Raw genomic sequence first — 24,968 nt, 5'->3', positions numbered from 1 at the left:
GATTAGAAAGCCTTCTTAATGAAATAACAGAACTTCCACAATCTGGAGAAAGCGACATCCAAGTACAAGAAATACACAGAAATCTCAATAGACGGGACCAGAAAAGAACTTCACCATGACACAGAGTAGCGAAACTCACCTCAGCGAAACCAAAAGAACAAAGAACAGATCTTTAAATGAGCACAAGAGAAATGACCAAGCACGTTCAGAGGAAACCCAGTTAGACTCACCCCAGACTTCTCATACTAAACCCTACAGGCAAGGAGACATTGGCAAGACATTATCAAAGTCCTAAGAGAAAAAAACTGTCAACCCAGAATACTGTATCCTGCAGAACTCTCATTTATGAATGAAGGAAAAATAAGGAGCTTCCACAACAAGCAGACATTGAAAGAATCTATAACTACTCTCCCAGTCCTACAAAAGATGCTGAAGGACGTGGTACACACAGAAACACAGAAACAGGAACATTACTACAAAAGATGAACAACACAGAAAATGCCCCAGCAAAAGTACAAAATCCAAAATATATAAACAAGACTATTTAAGGAAACATGGCAGGGCAAAGATGGTATTTAACAATAGTCACACTGAATGTAAATGGTCTCAACTCCCCAGTTAAAAGACACAGACTGGCTGAATGAATTAAGAAAACCCATCTATTTGCTGCCCACAAAGACACATGCAGACTCAAAGTGAAAGTTGGAAAAAGATAATCCATGCCAACAGAAACCAAAAAAGAGCTGGTGTGGCCATCCTAATATCAGACAAAATAGACTTTAACACAGAAATTATTAAAAGAGACAAAGAAGGACATTATATCATGATTAAAGAATCAATTTAACAGGAAAATGTGACTGTTATAAATGTATATGCACCTAATTACAGGGCAACTGGCTATTTAAAAGAATTGTTGAAGGATATAAAGGGAGATACAGACTCAAATACAATAGTAACAGGGAACTTCAATACTCCACTTTCAGCAATGGACAGATAAACCAGACAGAAAAATCAACAAGGAAACAGAGTTAACACCATAGACCAAAAAGACCTAGCAGATATCTACAGAGCCTTCCACCCTACAGCCACAAAGTACACTTTTTCTCCAGTGCATGGAAATTTCTCTAGGATTACCATATGCTAGGCCATAAAGGGAGTCTCAGTAAATTAAAAAAAAATCAAAATCAACAATGCAATGAAGCTGGGAAACAACTCAAGAAGCTCTACATTGGGGCTGGCGCTGTGGTATAGTGGGTAAAGCCTCTACCTACAGTGCCAGCATCCCATATGGGTGCCAGTTCTAGCCCCAGCTGATCTACTTCCAATCCAGCTCTCTATTATGGCCTGGGAAAGCAGAAGATGGCCCAAGTCCTTGGGCCCCTGCACCCATGTGGAAGACCCAGAAAAAGCTCTTGGCTTTAGATCAGCTTATCTCTGGCTGTTGTGGCCACCTGGGGAGTGAATCAGCGGATGTAAGACCTCTGTCTCTACCTCTCTAACTCTTTCAAGTAAATAAAATAATTAAAAAAAAATTTTTTTTAAATTAGAGATGAAAAGGGAAATGTAAGACACCACAGAAATAAAAAGAATCATCAGAAATAACTACATAGAGCTGTACACCACCAAACTAAGAAATTAGAAGAAATGGATAGATTTCTGGAAACATACAACCAACCTATACTGAGCCATGAAGATGTCGAAAACCTAAACAGCCTCATAAACAAGACAGAAATTGAATCTGTAATAAAGACCCTCCCAAAAAAGAAAAGCCCAGGACCATTTGGCTTCACTGCTGAATTCTAATGGACTTTTTTTTTTTTGCCAGGCAGATTAGAGTTATAGATAGTGAGAGAGACAGAGAGAAAGGTCTTCCTTTTCCATAGGATCACTCTAATGGCCGCTACAGCTGGCACTGTGCCAGTCCGAGACCAGGAGCCAGGTGCTTCCTCCCCATCTCCCATGTGGGTGCAGGGACCCAACTACTTGGGCCATCCTCCACTGCCCTCCTAGGCCACAGCAGAGAGCTGGACTGGGAGAGGAACAACCGGGACTAGTACCCAGTGCCCCAACCAGGACTAGAACCTGGGCGGAAGATTAGCCTAATGAACCATGGTGCCAGCCTATAACAGACATTTTTAAAGAATTAATTCTAATTCTTCTCAAATTATTTAAAAAATTGAAAGGGAGGGAATCTTCCAAAATTCTTTCTATGAAGCCAGCATCACCTTAATTCCTAAAAGCCAGAAAAGATGCAACAGAGAAAGAAAACTACACACCAATTTCCCTGATTAACACAGATGCAAAAATCCTCAACAAAATTCTGGCCAATCGAATCCAACAACACATCAGAAAGATCACTCACCCAGACTAAGTGGGATTTATCCTTGGTATGCAGGGGTGGTTCAACATTTGAAAAAAAAATCAATGTGATAAATCATATTAACATATTAATAAAAACCATATTGGTTATCTCAATAGATGCAGAGACAGATCTGATAAAATACAACACCCTTTCATAATGAAAGCTCTAAGCAAGTTGGGTTTAGAAGGAATATTCAACAGAACCAAGCAATTTATGACATTCCCATGGCCAGCATCACACTGAATGGGGAAAAGTTGGAAGCATTCCCACTGAGATCCAGTACCAGACAGGGATGCCCACTCTCACCATTGCTTTTTCCTGGAAGCTTTAACCAGAGCTATTAGGCAAGAAAAGAAATCAAAGGAATTCAAGTCGGGTAAGAGGAATCAAACTATCCCTATTTGCAGATGACATGATTCTATATATAGAGGATCCAAAAGACTCCACTAAGACTATTGGAACTCAGAGAAGCGTTTGGTAAAGTAGCAGGATATAAAGTGAATACACAAAAATCAATAGCCTTTGTATACACAGACAATGCTATGGCTGAGAAAAATACTTCTAAGATCAATCCCATTCACAATAGATACCAAAAAAAAATACCTTGGAATAAACTTAACCAAAAGATATCAAAGATCTCTACAATAAGGATTATAAAACATTAAAGAAATAGAAGATACAAGAGAATGGAAAAAGTTTCCATGTTTATGGGTTGGAAGAATCAATATCATCAAAATGCTTCCAAAAGCAATTTACAGATTCAATGTGATGCCAATCAAAATACTAAAAGCATTCTTCTCAGATTTAGAAAAAAGGTTGTTGAAATTCATAAGGATGCACAGGAGACCTTGAATAGCTAACGCAATCACACACACAAAAAAAGGCGCCAGAGGCATCACAGTATCAGGTTTTAAGACATATAACAAGGCAGTTATAATCAAAACAGCCTGGTACTAGTACAAAAATAGATGGCTAGAACAGTGGAACAGAGTAAAAACACCAGAAATTGATCCAAACATCTACAACTAACTTATATTTGACCAAGGAGCTAAAACCAATCCCTAGAGCAAGAACAGTCTCTTTAACAAATGGTGTGGGAAAAACTGGATTTCCACATGCAAAAATATGAGGCAAGACCCCTATCTTACACCTTATACAAAAAATCCACTCAACATGGATTAAAAATCTAAATCTATGACCTGACACCATCAAATTAACTGAGAACATTGGAGAAACCCTGGAAGACACTGGCACAGGCAAGGAATTCCTAGGAAAAAGACTCCAGAAGCACAAAGTCAAAAATCAGAATTAACAAATGGAATTACTTCAAATTGAGAAGCTTCTGTACAGCAAAAGAAACAGGAAAGTAAAGAAGCAACCGACAGAATGGGAGAAATTTGCAAACTATACAACTGATAAAGGATTAATAACCAGAATCTACAAAGAAAATCAAGAATCTCCACAACAAAACAAACAACCCTGTTAAGAGATGGGCAAAGGACTTAAATAGACATTCTTCAAAAGAGGAAATCCAAATGACACATGACACATGAAAAAATGTTCAGGATCACTAGCCATCAGGGAAATGCAAATAAAAACCACAGTGAGGTTTCACCTCACCCCAGTTAGAATGGCTCTTACAGAAATCAACAAACATAATTCTGGAGAAGATGTGAGGAAAAAGGTACCCTAATCCACTGTTGGTGGGAATGTAAACTGGTAAAGCTACTATGGAAGACAGTTTGGAGATACCTCAAAAATCTAAATATAGACCTACCATATGACCCAACCATCCCACTCCTGGGAATTTACCCAAGGGAAATGAATCAGTTTAAAAAAAAGCTATCTGCACCTTCATGTTTATTGCAGCTCAATTCACAATAGCTAAGACATGGAATCAACCTAAATGCCCATCAACCAAAGACTGGATAAAGAAATTATGGGGTATGTACACAATGGAATACTACACAGCAGTAAAAAAAAAATGAAATCCAGTCATTTGCAACAAAATGGATCAATCTGGAAAACTTCATACTTAGTGAAAAATGCCAGTCCCAAATGGACAAATACTATAAGTTCTCCCTGATCTGTGAGAACTAATAGCACACCTGAAATGAAAGCTGTAGAAGTGAAATTGACACTTTGAGAAACGATTTGAACAGCCCTCAACTTGACCGTCGAGGAACAGTTTAATTTTTATTTATAATTTTTTTTCTCTTCTTCATAATACAAGTTGAACTCGTTACTTAACATAGAATTAATCATATGATTATAAAGTCAGTTAAAAAATAAGAGGGGGAATATAAGGGAGGAGGAAGTTTGTAACTGTAAAGCTTTAATATGCCATCTTAATTGTTAAAGTGATCATATTAAGTGTTAAAGTGAACATAGATAGGATTAAGTGTTAAGGAGATCATATAAATAGCATCAGTGCCTGGTAATAATAAAAGGCAGAATTAAAAAGGAGGGAATGGCTAATATGGGAAGCAGTATACAAAGCAGACTCCTAGAATGGCATTCGCTATAAGTAACACCCAAACCTCAGAATCAGCCCTTAAGGCATTCAGGTGTGGCTGAAAAGCCCATGAGCGCAATTCAGGCATGGAAAGCCAAGACACTGGTTCTTCATGAAGGATATGTGTGAGTGAGACCCTAGTGGAAAGGAGGGGCCATCAAAGAAGGATGTACCAGGGCCGGCGCTGTGGCGCAACAGGTTAATCCTCCGCCTGCAGCGCTGTCATCCCATATGGGTCCTGGTTCTAGTCCCGGCTGCTCCTCTTCCAATCCAGCTCCCTGCTGTGGCCTGGAAAAACAGTAGAAGATGGCCCAAGTCCTTGGGTCCCTGTACCCATGTGGGAGACACGGAAGCACCTGGCTCCTGGCTTCAGATCACTGCAGCTGCAACAGTTGCGGCCATTTGGGGAGTGAACCAACGGAAGGAAGACCTCTCTCTCTGTCTCTCCCTCTCACTGTCTGTAACTCTACCTCTCAAAATCTTTAAAAAAAAAAAAAAAAAGGATGTACCTTTTTCTGAAGGGAGGAAAGAACTTCCACTTTGCTTATGGCCTTGTCCAAATATTGACAGAGTTTGTGGTCACAAAAGGTTTCCATAACCTTGACAGCTCATGGCAAGAGCCTCAGGGGATCCCTGACATCTAAATAAGTGTTAATTATTAAATTAACAAATGTCACTGTGCACTTACTCGCCATGTAGAACCTCTGTCCTTAATGAGTTGTACTAAGAGAATTAACTGCAAAACTTGTTCTCAAACAGTACTTTTTACATTGTGTGTGGGGGGGTGCAAACTGTTGAAATCTTTAGTTAGTATATACTAAGTGGATCTTCTGTATATAAAGATAATTGAAAATGAATCTTGGTGAAGAATGGGATGGGAGAGGGAGGAGGTGGGATGGGAGTTGGTGTGGGAGAGTAGGAATGGGTGGAAAAACCACTATATTCCTAAAGTTGTACCTATGAAATTTGCATCCATTAAAACAAAAGCTGAAAAAAAAAAAAGAGTGAAAGACATTCTGAAACAAACAAAAGCTGGGAGAATTTATTACCAGACTTGCTCTACAAGAAATGCTAAAGAGTTCTTAAAATTGAAATAGCGAGAAGAAAGTATCAGATGGTCTAAAATTCACTGGTAACAGTAAGCATATGAATTCAGAATGCTCTAATATTATAAACATGGTACATAAACCACTTCAGTATAAAGACTGTTAAAGTAATTAAAAATAATAAAACACATTAAAATGTTAAAACATAGGCAATATAGGGACTGGCATTATGGCCAAACCAGTTAATCCACTGCCTGTAATGCTTGCATCCATAGGAGTGCTAATTGAATCCCAACCGTTTCACTTCCGATCCAGCTCTCTGCTAATACAGCTAGGAAAGCAGCAGATGGCCAAGGCTCCTGGGTCCCTGCCACCCCTAAGGAGACCTGGGTGGAGCTCCAGGCTCCTGTTTCAGCCTGGCCCAGCCCTGGCCATTTCCACCATTTGGGGAGTGGACCAGTGGATCTTCTTCTCTTCCCCCACCCTCTCTCTGCAACTCTACCTTTCAAAATTTCTTTTAAAAGATAAGTAATGTAAAAAGATGTAAGAGAGGACATAAAATTCAGAATGTGGGTCAGAATGGAGTGCAAGTGTAGAGATTTTTCTTAGTTTTTTTTTTTCTTTTCCTGTGGTCTCTCCAAGCAGGCAGAGGGAGCGGCTGTGTCCCCAAGCAGCTCAGTCTTCCTCTTCAGCTTTCCGCATGTACTTCTGAGCCCTTCTGCATGTTGGCTTATGACCTCTCTTGTCCAGAAAAGGTCAGTCTCCCTTTCCTATGTGGGACATCTGAAGGGCAGCTGTTTAGCACATATGTTCTTATGACTATCTGAACCCAAACAAATGGGATTTATGAAACTCAGTTCAGTCTGGCAGTAATACCACAAGAGTTTTCTCAGTTTAACCTCGATCCCACCTCCTTGTAACTTAGCTGTTAAAAAAAAAGTTGTTTGAGAAAAACTTCAGCCCCAGGAGAAACTCAGAATTTCTTAGCAAAGTCATTTCTTCAAAGGCTGAATCCCCAATTACCTTGTCTTCTCTCTTTGAGGCTCGGGCAGAACCAAGAGGGTGGAGGGAGATGGATACGCCCTGTGGGGCGGGGGGGGGGGGGGGGTGTAGACATTTTCTGTACTCCAGACACAGGCCTGAGCCCATCCAGAGTTGCACTGACAATTTCCAGGGTCAGTTCATCTTTGAAAAAAACCATCTTATAGGTAAGTAGAGGTCTTTTGACCAAACCAAATCCCATCTTTTAGGTAACCATATGCCCTCTGTCCCTTTTGTGATAGGCTCATAGAAATAACCTAGCCGTCTTAGTTAGGCTGTTATAACCAATTACCAGACTGGGGGCCTTAAATAAGAGTACCTCAAAGTTTTTGGAAAATTTGACCAAAAATGTTTATTTTGGTGCAGAAATTTTTGAAATCTTTGCAGGGCTTTTTCCATAATATGTATTTTCTGTAATGTTTGAAGATGCCTCATATTTCCCATCATTCTGGAGTCTGGCTGGGAAGTGTAAGATCAGCATACCAGCATGGTTGCAGTTACACTTCCTGGTTACGTCTCCAGTGGCTTTTCCTTGGTGGGCGAGTATGCATACAGAGGGAGAAGGAAATGGGGCAAGAGAGAGACAGAGAAAGAAGAAAGGGGGGGGGGAGAAGAGAGAGAATGAGAAAAGACCAAGATGGAGACAGAAATAGGACAGAAAGTGAGGAAGGAAGGCTGGTATGGGGGGCAGAGGTGCGTAGGAAAAGATCCACCTCCTCTTCTCCTAAGGACACTCATCACAGGTTGCACTGTGTCATTTAGGCTGGTTGAATTAACAGCTCCCAGAGCCTTCAGAGACTAAGGCATAGGTTTCAATGTCCTGTTTGCTAATTCTTTCCATGATGGAACCAACAATGGAATCAACATCTCCCCTGACGTTCCTCTGCAGCACAGTTAAAGGAGTCAAACCTGTCTTAGTCGTCGTCTTTATTCGAGTGTTTCCCTGATATTGCTCTCCTGTCCTAGAACTTAGCAGAATGTTTGATAGACACCAGGCTCGAGAGATGGGCGATATTAGCACAGAGGATTAAGCCCTCGTTTGAGACACCTGCCCTAATATGCCTGGGAAGGCAGCAGATGATGACCAAGTACTTGAGTTCCTGCTACCCACATGGGAGACCAGGATGGCCCAGCCCAGCCCCAGTTGCTGGAGGGAGATGCAGATAGGGAGAATGAATCCCTGGATGAAGATCCTTCTGTCTCAGTCCCTCTCTGTCATGCTGCCTTTCAAACAAATAAACCTTAAAAAAAGATGTGTTGTGGGTCAGCACAGCAATTGGTCAAGGAAGTAGAATAATGAAAACATTAGCAGAAATTAAATTAGGACTTGAAGCCAGAGTCCTGAGATGATCTTTTCTGAAAGCACACAACATACCGTGAGAGTCATTTTATTTCACTCCCTCACACCAGTTAACGGGGGGGGGGGGGGGGGGGGGGCAGGGCATCTGCTCTGCACTCTAAATATCTTGGGGTGATATACGACCTCCCCTGGGGCCAGCGTGGTGGCACGATGGTTCAAGCCACTGCTTGCAATGCCAGAATCCCATATTGGAGCACTGGTTTGAGTCCCAGCTACTTCATTTCCCACCCAACTCCCTGTTAATGGACCTGGAAAAAGCAGCAGCAGATGGCCCAAGTGCTTGGGCCCCTGCCAACAACCTCCCCTGTCCTCCCCTGTGGGGGACTCAGATGGAGTTCCAGGCTCCTGTCCTACCTCTAGCCATTGTGGCCATTTGAGGAGTGAGTCAGTGGATGGAAATCTGTTTCTCCCTCTGTCACTCTGCCTTTCAAATAAATGAATGTTTAAAAATAAACTCCACCATAACGCAGTTGGGTTTCTGTTATTTTGAAATTCTGGCATTTTGATATTTTGTTAGGTTAACAAATATGCTAATCTGGAGCAGATAAAAAGACATTATTAAGACTTTCCTTCTCTTTTGATTTAGGTGCAAATTTGACTAAAAATGAACAGTTTTCACCTAAAATTTAAATATCAATGATAAGGTACTAATTTTGCAAAGCTTTCAATAAGGCTTAACTATAGGTGCCACAAATTAGAGGAGTTTAATCCTTTGATCCAGTTGTGCCACAGTTAAGAATCTATCAAAGAAATAATTAGAGCCATATGCAAAGAATTGCATGACAGGGGCTGGTGTTGGAGCACAGTGGGTTAAGCCATGGCTTGAATCCCCTACCAGAGTTATGGTTCGAGTCCCAGCTGCTCTGCTTCCTATCCAGCTCTCTGCTATTGCACCTGGGAAACTAGAAGATGGCCCAAGTGCTTGGACCCCTGCACCCATGTGGGAGACCTGGATGGAGTTCCAGTCTCCTGGCTTGGCCTTTTGTGGAGCCAACCAGTGAATGGAAGATCTTTCTCTGCCTCTTTCTCTGTAACTCTGCCTTTCAAATAATTTTTTTAAAAAAGCGAGTTGTACATGAAAGGTTACTGCAACTGTATTTAATTGGAAAGAGCCTAAAGCTCTAATACTGATGGGACTGGTTAATTACAGTTTATCTATACCAGCTATTCTCAAACCTTCTTTCTCGAGACCCCCTACACTTACAAAAGTGGTTGAGACCCCTAGGGAGTTTCTGTTTATACCAGTTATTTCTGAACCTTTACCATATTAGAAATGAAGGGAAACACTGGAAACACAGAAATCCACTAGTTTTCAGAGTGAGGGCATCACCATGTCACATAGTCTCTGAAACATTCTCTGGTACCTCCAGAATGAATATCAAAAAGGGAAAAATCACATCTTAGTAGTAGGAAGTAGTAGGAATGACCTTGTGTACACCTAGCATCCTAGAAACTGCAAAAACAGTCGTGGACCAGTTTCAGAACCCTTGATCTACAGAATGTGACCCATTTTTACTGCATAAGATATTCACTGACACTGAAAGCATCCCCATGTAAAGAAAGCAAGCAGATTAAACACTGAGTAGCACTAAATTTAAGAGCAATTAACACTGTAATATATATTAAGGATATACCTCTAGATGATGAAAATACAAGTTCTTTTTGGCTGCAATTTGTTTTGTAATCTGAATAAAATACATGTAGCAAACATAAATAAATAGTCTATTTTCAGGCAACCGTATTTTCCTTCTCAGACCGGAAAACTTTGGCTTAGTAGTTTGAGAAAAGACACCAGCCAAAAATATCAGCGATAAGACACTGCTTTTCGCACAACTGACTACCAGTAGATGGCCCTGGCCTGGCAAAGTGTGGTCAGGATCACCTAGGAGCTTTCTGGAACAAGGACCCTCCAGCCTACCATTTCAGAACTCCTGGATAAGAGACCAAGTTAAGATCCAGGTAATTGGAGGAGCCCGTGCCCTGGCGCAGTAGGTTAATCCTCCGCCTGTGGCGCCAGCATCCCATATGGGCACTGATTCTAGTCCTGGCTGCTCCACGTCCAATCCAGCTCTCTTCTATAGCCTGGGAAAGCAGCAGAAGATGGCCCAAGTCCTTGGGCCCCTGCACCCATATTGTAGACCAAGAAGAAGCTCCTGGCTTCAGGTCAGCACAGCTCCAACCGTTGTGGCCATTTGGGGAGTGAACCAACAGAAGGAAAACTTTTCTGTCTCTCCCTCTCAGTCTGTAACTTTACCTCTCAAAAAAAAATTTTTTTTGAAAAAAAAAAAAAAAAAGATCCAGGTAATTGGTGTGCAGAAGTTTGAGAATCCCTGGCCCACTACAGTAGGCTGACCTGGGGTACTTACCAAGGGGGTGGGGGTTGGGGTGGGCAGGGCTATAGAGTTGTCTGAATGCTTCCAGGTGATTCTATCGTGAGTCCAGGACTGAGCAGTGCTGTTCCATGTATGAGCCTGGCTTCAACCAACAAAAATCCCCAACGTTGCCACCTCCAACCTCTGCCTGCGTCCATGCAGCGCACCCCTTCCCCAGCAATAAATACATGGCGAACTCGCCGGCGACTCACAGGTCCTGGGCGTTTCACAGAGCCAGAGGCACTGAGCGTAGGAGACAGGCCGCGTTCTGGCTGCAGTAGCACCGTCCCGAAGGCCAGGTAACTGACACACAGCACCGTCCTAGACTCATGGTTCTGGAGGCCGGGCAGCCCAAGACGAAGGCGGCAGCAGCAGACGCGGGGGCTGGCGAGGACCCACGCCTCGCGAAAGGCACCGTAGATCCTCACGGGGTGGGAGGGGCGAAGCAGGCCTCTTTTAAAAGGGCACTAATCCTCCTGAATGAACAATGGGTCAAAGAAGAAATCAAAAGAGAAATCAAAAACTTTCTGGAAGTAAATGAGGATAACAGCACAACATACCAAAACTTATGGGACACAGCAAAAGCAGTGTTAAGAGGAAAGTTTATATCAATAGGTGCCTACATCAAGAAATTGGAAAGACACCAAATAGATGAGCTTTCAATTCACCTCAAGGATCTAGAAAACCTACAGCAAATCAGACCCAAATCTAGTAGGAGAAGAGAAATAATTAAAATCAGAGAAGAAATTAACAGGATTGAATCAAGAAAAACATTGCAAAAAATCAGCCAAACGAAGAGCTGGTTTTTTGAAAAAATAAACAAAATTGACACCCCATTGGCCCAACTAACTAAAAAAAGAAGAGAAAAGACCCAAATCAATAAAATCAGAGATGAAAAAGGAAATGTAACAACAGACACCACAGAAATAAAAAGAATCATCAGAAATTACTACAAGGACCTGTATGCCAACAAACAGGGAAACCTATCAGAAATGGATAGATTCCTGGACACATGCAACCTGCCTAAATTGAACCAGGAAGACATTGAAAACCTAAACAGACCCATAACTGAGACAGAAATTGAAACAGTAATAAAGGCCCTCCCAACAAAGAAAAGCCCAGGACCAGATGGATTCACTGCTGAATTCTACCAGACGTTTAAAGAAGAACTAACTCCAATTCTTCTCAAACTATTCAGAACAATCGAAGAAGAGGGAGTCCTCCCAAATTCTTTCTATGAAGCCAGCATCACCTTAATTCCTAAGCCGGAAAAAGATGCAGCACTGAAAGAGAATTACAGACCAATATCCCTGATGAACATAGATGCAAAAATCCTCAATAAAATTCTCGCCAATAGAATGCAACAACACATCAGAAAGATCATCCACCCAGACCAAGTGGGATTTATCCCTGGTATGCAGGGATGGTTTAATGTGCGCAAGACAATCAATGTGATACACCACATTAACAGACTGCAGAAGAAAAACCATATGATTATCTCAATAGATGCCGAGAAAGCATTTGATAAAATACAACAGCCGTTCATGATGAAAACTCTAAGCAAACTGGGTTTGGAAGGAACATTCCTCAATACAATCAAAGCAATCTATGAAAAACCCACAGCCAACATCCTATTGAATGGGGAAAAGTTGGAAGCATTTCCACTGAGATGTGGAACCAGACAGGGATGCCCACTCTCACCACTGCTATTCAATATAGTTCTGGAGGTTCTAGCCAGAGCTATTAGGCAAGAAAAAGAAATTAAAGGGATACAAATTGGGAAGGAAGAACTCAAACTATCCCTCTTTGCAGATGACATGATTCTGTATTTAGGGGACCCAAAGAACTCTACTAAGAGACTATTGGAACTCATAGAAGAGTTTGGCAAAGTAGCAGGGTATAAAATCAATGCACAAAAATCAACAGCCTTTGTATACACAGACAATGCCATGGCTGAGGAAGAACTTCTAAGATCAATCCCATTCACAATAGCTACAAAAACAATCAAATACCTTGGAATAAACTTAACCAAAGACGTTAAAGATCTCTACGATGAAAATTACAAAACCTTAAAGAAAGAAATAGAAGAGGATACCAAGAAATGGAAAAATCTTCCATGCTCATGGATTGGAAGAATCAATATCATCAAAATGTCCATTCTCCCAAAAGCAATTTACAGATTCAATGCAATACCAATCAAGATACCGAAGACCTTCTTCTCAGATCTGGAAAAAATGGTGCTGAAATTTATATGGAGGCACAAGAGACCTCGAATAGCTAAAGCAATCTTGTACAACAAAAACAAAGCCGGAGGCATCACAATACCAGATTTCAGGACATACTACAGGGCAGTTGTAATTAAAACAGCATGGTACTGGTACAGAAACAGATGGATAGACCAATGGAACAGAATTGAAACACCAGAAATCAACCCAAACATCTACAGCCAACTTATATTTGATCAAGGATCTAAAACTAATTCCTGGAGCAAGGACAGTCTATTCAATAAATGGTGCTGGGAAAATTGGATTTCCACATGCAGAAGCATGAAGCAAGACCCCTACCTTACACCTTACACAAAAATACACTCCACATGGATTAAAGACCTAAATCTACGACCTGACACCATCAAGTTACTAGAGAACATTGGAGAAACCCTTCAAGATATTGGCACAGGCAAAGAATTTCTGGAAAAGACCCGGGAGGCACAGGCAGTCAAAGCCAAAATCAACTATTGGGATTGCATCAAATTGAGAAGTTTCTGTACTGCAAAAGAAACAGTCAGGAGAGTGAAAAGACAACCGACAGAATGGGAAAAAATATTTGCAAACTATGCAACAGACAAAGGGTTAATAACCAGAATCTACAAAGAGATCAAGAAACTCCACAAAAACAAAACCAACAACCCACTTAAGAGATGGGCCAAGGACCTCAACAGACATTTTTCAAAAGAGGAAATCCAAATGGCCAACAGGCACATGAAAAAATGTTCAAGGTCATTGGCAATCAGGGAAATGCAAATCAAAACCACAATGAGGTTTCACCTCACCCCGGTTAGAATGGCTCACATGCAGAAATCTACCAACAACAGATGCTGGCGAGGATGTGGGGAAAAAGGGACACTAACCCACTGTTGGTGGGAATGCAAACTGGTCAAGCCACTATGGAAGTCAGTCTGGAGATTCCTCAGAAACCTGAAGATAACCCTACCGTTCGACCCAGCCATCCCACTCCTTGGAATTTACCCAAAGGAATTTAAATTGGCAAATAAAAAAGCGGTCTGCACCCTAATGTTTATTGCAGCTCAATTCACAATAGCTAAGACCTGGAACCAACCTAAATGCCCATCAACGATAGACTGGATAAAGAAATTATGGGATATGTACTCTTTAGAATACTATACCGCAGTAAGAAACAACGAAATCCAGTCATTTGCAACAAAATGGAGGAATCTGGAACACATCATGCTGAGTGAAATAAGCCAGTCCCAAAGGGACAAATACCATATGTTCTCCCTGATCGGTGATGACTGACTGAACACCAAGAGGGAAACCTGTTGGAGTGAGGTGGACACTATGGGAAATGGTGGCTTGATCAGCATAGCCCTGACTGTTAATGAACAACTAAATACATTATACCTCTTAGTAGTTTTTTTATCTGTTCTACTTAATATGACTGGTTTAGATCTGTAATTGATGCACAGTTATTTTTAAGTGTTGAAAATTAACTGAAATGTGATCCCTGTTGAACATGGTGGTGGGAATGGGAGAGGGAAGAGATGTATAATTTGGGACATGCTCAGGCTGACTTGCCCCAAGTGGTGGAGTTGGAAGCATACCAGGGGATTCCAATTCAATCCCATCGAGGTGGCATGTACCAATGCCATCTCACTGTTCCAGGTGATCAGTTTCAGTTCACAGTTGGTCATGGTGAAGGGACTGGGAGTCAAAGGGAGCACATAGACAAGTCTAGTACCTGCTAACGCTAACTGATGGAGTAAATAAAGGGGAGAGTGATCCAACATGGGAAGTGAGATACTCAGCAGACTCATAGAATGGCAGATGTCCTAAATAGCACTCTGGCCTCAGAATCAGCCCTAAAGGCATTCGGAGCTGGCTGAAAAGCTCATGAGAGTATTTCAGGCATGGAAAGCCAAGACACTCTGGCAAAAGATCTCTGCGAGTGAGATCCCAGTGGAAAGAACAGGCCATCAAAGAAGGAGGTACCTTTCTCTGAAGGGAGGAGAGAACCTCCACTTTGACTATGACCTTGTCTAAACAAGATAAGAGTCGGAGAACTCAGAGGGCTTCCATAGCCTTGGAAACTCATGACTGGAGCATAGGGGGATTGCTGATGCCATAGACAGGAGTGTCAATTGGTAAAGTCAGCAACAGGAGTCACTGTGCACTTACTCCTCATGTAGGATCTCTATCCTTAATGTGCTGTGCATTGGGATTTAATGCTATAACGAGTACTCAAACAATATATTTCACTTTGTGTTTCTATGGGGGTGCAAACTGTTGAAATCCTTACTTAATGCATGCTAAACTGATCCTCTGTAAAAAAAAAAAAAAAAAAAAAAAAGAAAGAAATTATCAATTCCCAACTTGACTCTCACTGGGATTAAACATGACAATAGGTCTAATCTGATTTCATCATCATTTTAAAAAATCATCTATTATTTTTCACTTTATGTTTCTGTGTGGGAGCAAACTGTTGAAATCCATACTTAATGTATACTAAGCTGATCTTCTGTATATTAAGATAATCGAAAATGAATCTTGATGTGAATGGAAGGGGAGAGGGAGTGGGAAAGGGGAGGGTTGTGGGTGGGAGGGACGGTATGGGGGGAAAGCCATTGTAATCCATAAGTCGTACTTTGGAAATTTATATGCATTAAATAAAAGTAAAAAAAAAAAAAAAAAAAAAAAGGGCACTAATCCCACACACGAGGGCTCCGCCTCGGGACTCAATCACCAGCCCACAGGAGCCGCTGGTTACGGCGATGGCATAGGGGCTTCCCCACCATGCCTTTTGCTGAGTTAGCAGCAGCTGGGCTCCCTTGTAGCCTGCGGGAAGCCGGGAAGCCGAAGGACACGCAGCAACTGCATTTCCTACCGGCTCAGAGCTCTCGGCCATTTGATTGCCAGTGCTGTGGTCGCAGTGATTTCTCGAGAGGCGATGGTCTGGGTCTGATGGCATTGTTGGTGTGTTGGCCTTGCAATGAGACTCTCTGATACACAACTCTCGACATATTTTGGTCTGATTTTCTAAATATTCCTGTCACATAGTGATTTTTTTGTACCTACCTTGTGAATCTATTTTGCCCCAAAATTCTATTTTTCATGTCCGCTTCATTGCAGAGCAGGCACCTCGGTTTCCAAGTCCACCATCCAGCAAGGGTTTGAGCAGCTGGTGTGTGCAACAACCTCCATACCTGGGCTTCCTCTACCTTGTGGCCCGTAGCAGTCAGGAAGCTCAGGGTCTCCCCATTGCACCGGCAGCACACGCCTCACTATTGTGCGCCCCTCACCCTAGAGTCCACCTTCCGTTGTCCCCCTGTCCTCCCCATTTCTCAGCCAGCACCAGCCTGGATACCAGCTCAGCTCTGGTGACATCTACAGTGTCCACATGTGTGTGGTTCCCCCTCCCTCCGATCCTGCTCCCCGCACAGCACCTAGAACAGGGTCAGCTTTCCGTAAGTGCGAACTGTTGGTTGACAGCATAGAGGATTCACTGGAGGCTTAGTAGCTGCCTCACAGTTGGAGTCACTAACTGATAACTAGTTACTAACTAGTGGGCTGACCTGTCCCCAAGGAACAAGACTAACAAAAGCACAGGTCATGGAAAATGAATGTTTTTTAAAAAATAAACTTTAGGGGCCGGTGTTATGACATAGTGAGTTAAGGCTCCGTCTGCAGCGCCGGCATCCCATATGGGCCCTGGTTCAAGTTCTGGGTGCTCCACTTCTGATTCAGCTCCCTGCTAATGTCCTGGGAAAGCAGCAGGGGATGGCCCAAGTGCTTGGGCCTCTGCCACCCATGTGGGAGACCTGGAAGAAGCTCCTGCCTCCTGGCTTCAGCCTGGTCCCGCCCTGGCCATTGCAGCCATTTGCGGAATGAAACAATGATGAAAGATCTTTCTCTATCTCCCTTTCTCTGCCTGTAACTCTGCCTCTCAAATAAATTAAAAAAAATAATAAAACTGTAGTCACTCTAACAACTTGCATTTTAAGATGGTGTACTTCAAATAAATACAGAATGCAGTGTCACTACTTTTAAAAATGTTTTTCTTTCCTTTATTTTTTCTATTTTCATCTGCTAGAAAGGCAGAGTGACAGAGATTTTCCATCTGCTGGTTCATTCCCCAAATGACTGCAACAGCAAGGGCTGGGTCAGGCTGGGAACCTGCAACTCCACCTGGGTCTTCCGCGTGGAGGGCAGAGACCCAAGCACTACAGCCATCACCTGCTGCCTCCTAGGGTGCATCAGCAGGAAGCTGGATCAGAAGTGGAGTGGCCAGGGCGCCAACCAGCACTGATACGGGATGTGGGTCTCCAAAGACCCACTTTGCCACAATGCCCAATCCCATCACAACCACTTTTAATTATAATGTGATAAAGCATTCGCTACGTTCAAAATGTTCCACACACACTTGTCCAATTTGTTTTCCAGAGCTCAAAGCAGATGCAGACAGCAGGCCCCAAATGAGGTTTAGGTGCATCTCTTCAACAGCAGGAAGCACACCCACACCCATCACTGCCAGAGAAAAGCAGCGTGTGAACCTCAGGGCGGTGCCAACATTTCTACCCAAACCCCCCTCCATGCAGTCTAACTCTGCATCAGTGCCCCAGGGCTGCTGCAACGAAGTCCCCCCAAGGAACGTTCTCTTACAGGTCAGAGAGCAGACGTGCAAAACCAGCTTGTTAGCAGGCAGGGCTGCTTCTGCTGGGGCTGACGGAGATGATGCCCCGTGCCTCTCCCCCCCTTCTGGGGGTTGTTGGCACTTCTTCGCCTGTGGAGGCATCACCTTGCTTCCTGCCTTCACACTCACGGTGTTTCCCTGGGTGCCTGCTTACCTGCAAATATCCCCTTTCTGTGGGGTCAGGAGTCCCCCCTACTCCATTAAGAGCTCCTGTGAATGAATTACACCTGCAAACGTCTTATCTACAAACAAGGTCACATTCTGAGGTACTGGGGGTGAGGATGGCAACATATGAAATGTGGAAGATCCATCTTTCCCCATCACACACAGGCCTAAAATGCAAGGGATTTTAGCACCGCACCATGTGCTGCCTTTACAAGGAAGGTGGCTACTTCTCGGACCAAAGCAAACTCCAGGTGATACACATTGGTTTTTAGCAGAAACACAAGGATGTTGTTGCAGGGGAGTTGCTAGTGTTGAAGAGGAATTGAGGCACGAATCAGGACACCAGGGCCCAGGGTCCTGTCCTTTCAGCACAGGGCGCCACGCCCGTCAGGAGGCGCAGACTGCGCACTGCCGCCATTGCACCTGCTCTGACGTGCGCCTTGAGGACACAGTGCCTCTTGCCTAAGAAGATGAGTTTTCTTTCTCCACTGTTTGCTTTCATCTACCTGAAAAGCAGAGCAAGGGATGGCAGGGTGGGTAAGAGAGATCAATCTTCCATCTGCTGGTTCACTCCCCAAATGACCACACCAGCCAGGGCTGGGCCAGGCTGAAGCAGAGCCGAGGACTCCATTTGGGTCTCCCATGTGGATGGCAGGGACCCAAGGTCTTGAGCCGTTACCGTTGCCTCTCAGCACACCCTGACAGGAAGCTGGATGGAAGGGGAGGAGCCGGGTCTCAAACCAGGCACTCCTATGTGGGATGCCGGTGTTCAAAGCAGAAGCTTCACCTGTGCCCCCAACGCCTGCTCCTAGATGAACACAATTTTACACGTTACCAATTTCTTCTCAAAACTGCATCTGAGACTTGGAGCAAGAGCAGGTCTGGCTTCCACCTGCACACGCCAGCGGCAATGCCCTCATAACACTCAGCAGCAAGATCAGGGTCTAGATGGGGATGGAAGCAAAACATCTGTTCCCTAACTCGCCGAAACAAGCCAGGCTACTTCCCAGAGCATGTGAAAGGAATAGAAAACATTCACCAGCCCAGGTACACAGCACAGCTGTGTACCCTCACGTCTCTCCAAAGCTCAGGTCCCTGTGTTCATGCCAAGTCCAGTCAGTTGTAGTTACATGAGGTTGACACTAGAGGGCAGGCCACTAAAACGTTCCTGCGGCCATCGGTGGCTCCGCGCAGGCAGAAAGCGCTTGGGCAAAGCTAGGCTACAGGTCTAAAAGGTGGCTTTCGCGTCCTAACTGGTGGAGGGCTAGAGCAGGCACAGCACTGTCTTGGCTGCCTGCTGCTCTCAGAGTGAATTCATACTGCCAGCCCGTCCCTGGTCCCCTTTGCCTCCAGATTTATTGTGGATGGGAGCTCCTACAAATAGAGGAATACATTGCATAGGCCAGGGTAGGTCCTGGGAGGTTTGCTTTAGGCTAACGGATACCAGGAAGGGACAAAATCAGGCGTCCTCTGGTTGGGAGCAAGTTTAAGAGATCCACTCAGTGGAAGACTCCAATGGCAGCCATATTTAAGGCTTCCTATTACAGAAGTCCTAAAACCTGTAATATTGTGAACTCTACCTTTGTAGTAGGTTCTGAGAGAGAGAGAGAGAGAGAGAGAGAGAGACTCCCATCAGTCTAAAGATGGCTTTGTTTCCGTTTGTCTTCAGTTCCCTGCTCCCTAACTCCTCTGTCCCTTCTGCCCCTGGAACATCTGACCGCCTTGTGCTTGCTATGTATAAACTTCCTATAGGTTCTAGGATATAGATAGGCACGCCCATCTGCCAGTTTACTTCCCAAATGCCCACAACAGGTACGGTTGAGCCAGGCTTAAGCCAAAAGCCCAGAACTCCATCCAGGAGACCTGGATAGGGTCCTAGGGTGAAAATATTTTTAGAGATGCTGTGAAGATTTTACGCACACAGAGGGATTTGAGACTTATGAACCTGGATAAATGTTATTATGATGTGTGCAACTTTTTTTTTTTATAATAAAACTCCTTGAAGTTCCTTGGACCTTGGCTGGAGTTTTCAGTTCTTCCTTGGAGGGCTGAACAGGATTTCCCTAGGGAAGGCAGGCTTCGTGGAACCCATGACAAAGAGATGCAAGAGGGCCTGCCAGGCCACTGGGCTCTGGTTCCTCATTGTTCAGCCAACTGGCTTCCCAGGGCTCTGGTCCAAGGGATCCGGAAACAGACCCTGAGAGAAGCCGCTAGATTATTCCCTTCCTGCCCACACAAACGCAGGGCCTTGAATGGCCAAACATTCTGCATAGTAAGAAAAAGCCCGGAGACACTTTCAAGAATCGCCTGGAGGGCAGGATGCCTGGGACCCAGGACAGGAAGACCCTGAAAGGAAAGTTTATTCTCTGGGAGTACAGTAGGCAGAAAAACACACACACTTCTTCAAGTACTTTGTGATGCAAAATACTGCTTTTAAATGCATGAATTTCCTTTTTAAAAAAACTGTATTTTACAATTAGGGACATAGTAATGCTTATGGTAACTGGATGAAATAAGAGAAATGTAGCAATCTCTCCTAAAGTCCACCTTCTACACCTGAAGAAACTTGCAGTTTTGAGTTTTTTAGACAAAGCATTCTTTTACTTTATGAGGTAATTTCTCTCTTTTGTTGGCTCAGAATTCCCAAAGAGCAGGAAGGGCTGGTTACCTCACAGGGATGATAAGAAAACACAGAGACTGGCCATCTCCAATTACCATCAGGTTTCCTTGGAATCAAAATAACTTTTTGTTTCATATATCCAGAGAGGTCAGGCAAAATGTTTTTCAAGCAAGACTTGGGACCCAGTGTCAGGGTCCAGGGTGGGAAGTCAACCTTAAAATCTGCTTTGACCTTTGCAACAGTCTTTATTAAGTCCTTGAGGGCCAGCCTGGTGGCACAGTGCGTTAAGCGGCTGCCTGTGACATCAGCATCCTTTATGAGTCCTGGATGCTCCACTTCTGATCCAGCTCCCTGCAATGTACCTGAGAAAGCAGCAGAAGATGGCCCAAATATCCATAGTCCCTGACACCCATGTGGGTGACCTGTTTGGAGTTCCTGGCTCCTGGCTTCAGCCTGGCCCAGCCTTGGCTACTGTGGCCATTTGGGGAGTGAGCCAGTCCATGGAAGATCTCTGTTTCTCCCTCTCTCTGTGACTCTTTCAAATAAATAAATCTTTTTTTTTTTTTTTTTTTTTTTTGACAGGGAAAGTTAGAGAGAAAGAGAGAGAGAAAGGTCTTCCCTCCATTGGCTCACCCCCCCAAATGGCTGCTACAGCCAGCGCGCTTCGGCGATCCAAAGCCAGGAGCCAGATGCTTCTTCCTGGTCTCCCACGAGGGTGCAGGGCCCTAGCACTTGGGTCATCCTCCGTTGCCTTCCTGGGCTGTAGCAGAGAGCTGGACTGGAAGAGGAGCAACCGGGACAGAATCCGGTGCCCCAACTGGGACTAGAACCTGGGGTGCCAGCGCCAAAGGTGGAGGATTAGCCTAGTGAGCTGCGGCGCCAGCCCAAATAAATAAATCTTATAAAGAAGAAAAAAAAAAAAGACATGTCTCCCCTTGCAGTATTGAGTCACAGGTGACTAGTTTTTTTTTGTTTTTTTTGTTTTTTTTTTTTTGAGATTTATTTATTTATTTGAAAATCAGAGTAACACAGAGATTAGGAGAGAGAGAAAGGGTCCTCTATCCTCTGGTTCACTCCTCAATTGGCCACACCAGCCGGAACTGCAGAGATCCAAAGCCAGGAGCCAGGAGATTCTTCCGGGTCTCCCACGCGGGTGCAGGGGGCGAAGGACTTGGGCCATCTTCTACTGCCTTCCCAGGCCATAGCAGAGACCTTGATCAGAAGTGGAGCAGCTGGGTCACGAACTGGCTCCCATATGGGATGCTGGCACTGCAGGCAGTGACTTTACCCGCTATGCCACAGCACCGGCCCTGTGACTAGTTCTTAAAGAGCTTTGAGGATTCCTGCTCCAAGGGACTTCAAGAAGTTTTATTATAACAAAAAGTTGCACACATCATCAACAACATTTATCCAGGTCCATAAGTTTCAAATCCCCCTGTGCATCCAATTTTCACAGCAGCTCTAAAAATGTTCCCACCCTTGGACCCCATCCAGAACTGCTCAGGGAAGGGCCTGGTGATCTGGGTTTTGCATGGTCCCCAGGCCACTGTACCCAGTACACTAGAACCTCAGGGACCGGGGTCTCTCTTCAGTCCACAATGGGCGGTGCAGACAGACATTTCCCTCCACAACCACACTTTACCCCATTCCTTCCCCTCCTAGAGAACCGAATCACAGCAGTGCTTCCCAGACAATGGCAACAGCCTCACTGGAGAACTTGTCAGAAACACAAACTTTGAGCCCACCCTGGATCTACTAAGTCAGAAGTTTTAGGAATGGGGCAAACTCTGATGCAGGAAACAATCTGTGAACCACTGGATTAGAGACGTTGACAATTTCAAGAGAGAGATAAAGAAGAAGAAAGACATAAGTCCATGTAAGGTAGAACCAAGTTTATTCATGACAGCCTTGATTACAATCACTCTCAAGTGTAAAAAATAAAGGGCGATTAATTAAAATTTAAAACTCACTCGGACTTGCCGTTTGGCCTTTCGCTGGATGTCTCAAAGGGTGGGGATCTTGCCTGATTCTGAATCAACTGGTCAGATGGAGTTCACTGAGGTAATAAAAAGACAAAAGTGCCAGTTGGAGAACTCAAGTCTTCTCCACGTTGGGATGACATTACAAAATGACAACTGTGCCGGGGCAGGGATGAAAGAAGATAACCTTACAGGCAGAATACAGAATGGGCATCTCTACCTACACAGAGACACAAACACACACATGCAGAATCCTACACACCCAAATGGTGGAGATGAGATTTTGAAAGAATTCCTATCCTTTCTCTAAGCAGACGGACACATCAGTTACTGCGATGCCACCTGGGGCTGACGGTTCATGAAGTATGCTAAGCCAGCTGCCCAGTTGTGTCCAGCACATGTGTCACCACTGTAAAACATGCCTGTGGTGTCCCTAGCAATCCACACCCTAATATTTACCCCCCAGGAGGGCAGGATCCAATAGACACCAGCAAAACCAGCAAAACTTGTCCCTCCCACCCGGGGTGGGGCAGGGACAGCAGCACTGGAAATGGCTTCCCACCTTGTGTCTCAGAACATGTGCCCCGCTCTCGTGCGCTCCCTTCCAGAATATTTGTGCTTTGTTACCATCCTGACAGCTGCTCTACAGTAAGAGAACAGAAGGGGTTCCGGCCATGCACTATTTCCTTTTGTTAATAACAGCAAACTAAAACTGCAAGAAACACCCAGTGGAAGCTTTTTGATTGCGTCAACACTGTTTTGGAATTGGCTTCAATTCCATTCAAAGAAGAGAAACGGGAAGGTGCAGGAGAGGCCACTGGAATGGACCCTGAGTCCGTGGAAGCATGTGCGATGGCACAGCTAGTACTTCCCAGCCAGGCTGGGATGCCACTCCGCATCGTCCCAAGGCTGTGAACCCATGGAATAAATGCAGACTGACAGTTCCAAAGGTCTGTAGGCAAGATGGCAGGAAAGGGAGACTATGGGTTCAGATTCAAAGGTCATGCAGGTTACAGGTTAAGATTATTAAAAAAAATAATATTCAAGCTGAGTAAGAAAGCACTTTAAAATTTAAGAGGAACTGTTCATAGCTTTCACCTTTGAGAGACAAAGAACATAAAACAAAACAGTAAAACAACTCAGGGTAGTCCAGAATTTCCAAAGAATCCAACTACAGATTTGGTGGGGGAGGGGGAGGGAGGATTTCACTAATGCCTCTCATTAACCTCATTTTCTCCTTGGATTTTACGGATAAAGCTCAATCATACTTAGAAAAAAGCTCAATCTTGCTAAAATATGGCATCATTGAGTCTTCCAACACTTGCTGCTGACTGCCCATGGGACATACCACCTCTCTGATAAGGAGACACCCCAGGACAGACCAAGGGTGCCCACCCGAGTCACCAGCTGGACATGATCAAAAACTCTGAACCCAAACACAAGATGTTTTCTTCTTCAGTTTCTTGAAATAACTGTATGTGGTAGGATGCCCAAAAGCCAGTGTGCTGCCAGGTAAGCGCTGCATTTCAAAGCAGATGAGCTTCTTCAGGCTGGAGGACAGAGGCAGTCCCTCGAGGGGGGGATGAGTAGTTGCTGAAGTAGAGGACAAGACTGAGTCTTCCGCAATTCCAAGCGCAGCCAGGTCCCCCACCCTCCCTTCTTTTCTTTTTTGGTACACATCCAACCATCCATAACTCACGGCTACAGTAGAGATTCACGGCGCAACAACTTTCATACTGGTTATTTGTTTAAAAAAAAATTCTGTCAGTGAGCAGCATTGCCCAGGTTCACCCCCACGAAACAAGTTCTTGGCAGCTCCCTCAGGTGGGTTGCAGGAGGCCTCTGGATGCGGGTCCGTGCAGCGTGGGTATCAGTTCGGCACGTGGGAGGGTCGCAAAGGCTGGGTCTTACAGGTCCAGTGTCTTACAGGGCTGTAGCAAGGGCTCACCAGCTAGCCCTGACAGCTTCAATATCACTAACCAAATTCTGGGCCAGGCAGATCCCAAAAATCTGAGAAAAGAAAGAAAAGTGAGTCAAAGGGTGAAACTCCCAACTTCACTGAGCTTTCCCTTGGCCACTGTGTCCCATTTTTTTCTTCAATCAAAGACTTTCAATCATTCATATAAAGTTATATCCTTTGATCATGTATAATTCAGTGGGTTTTAATATATTCACAAGGCTATGCAACTATCACCACTATCTAATTATACAACATTACCCCAGAAAGAAAACCCTGTACCCATCAGAGTCGTTTCCATCACCCCCTCCCTATAGCCTGGCAACCACTAATCTACTTTGCCTATTCTGGACATTTCATGTAAATGGAATCATACAGTATGGATTTTGTGTCTTTTCTCATGTAATAAAATGTTTTCAGGGTTCAGATACATATACCAGTAAGTAGCTCAATTATTTTGGAGACACAGAGTGGACAATTTTCTTTTTTTGAAGGAACAGTATCAATTAATCTTAAGTAACCGTTTTGGTCAAACTTCCAGGAAGGTTAAAAGTAACCCCAACATATTTGTACCTGCCTTGGTGACCACAGAAGTCATCTCACGCCCGTGGGGAAGTTAGCCTAAGG

The 24,968-nt window shown here is 44.0% G+C and overlaps 1 protein-coding gene across 7 annotated transcripts in view; it reads right to left on the bottom strand.

The window, feature by feature from the left end:
* Positions 1-22,282: 22,282 nt before the first annotated feature.
* Positions 22,283-24,968, bottom strand: part of TSPAN5 (tetraspanin 5) — a 201,263-nt gene continuing 198,577 nt past the window's right edge. For all 7 annotated transcript variants that reach the window (XR_016212399.1, XM_051820160.3, XM_089303074.1 and 4 more), the window contains one exon: positions 22,283-24,394. Coding sequence is in view for 6 of the 7 variants with exons in the window: in XM_051820160.3 (XP_051676120.1) it covers positions 24,329-24,394 (66 nt within the window). In the remaining variant the exon portion in view is untranslated. The remainder of the gene's footprint in view (positions 24,395-24,968) is intronic.

Source organism: Oryctolagus cuniculus, chromosome 8, assembly GCF_051225735.1.
Source record: "Oryctolagus cuniculus isolate XC-2025 breed Fujian yellow rabbit chromosome 8, ASM5122573v1, whole genome shotgun sequence".
Classification (NCBI taxonomy): Eukaryota; Metazoa; Chordata; class Mammalia; order Lagomorpha; family Leporidae; genus Oryctolagus; species Oryctolagus cuniculus.
The sequence above is the reverse complement of the archived record's forward strand: the minus strand, read 5'-3'. Positions and strand labels throughout refer to the sequence as shown.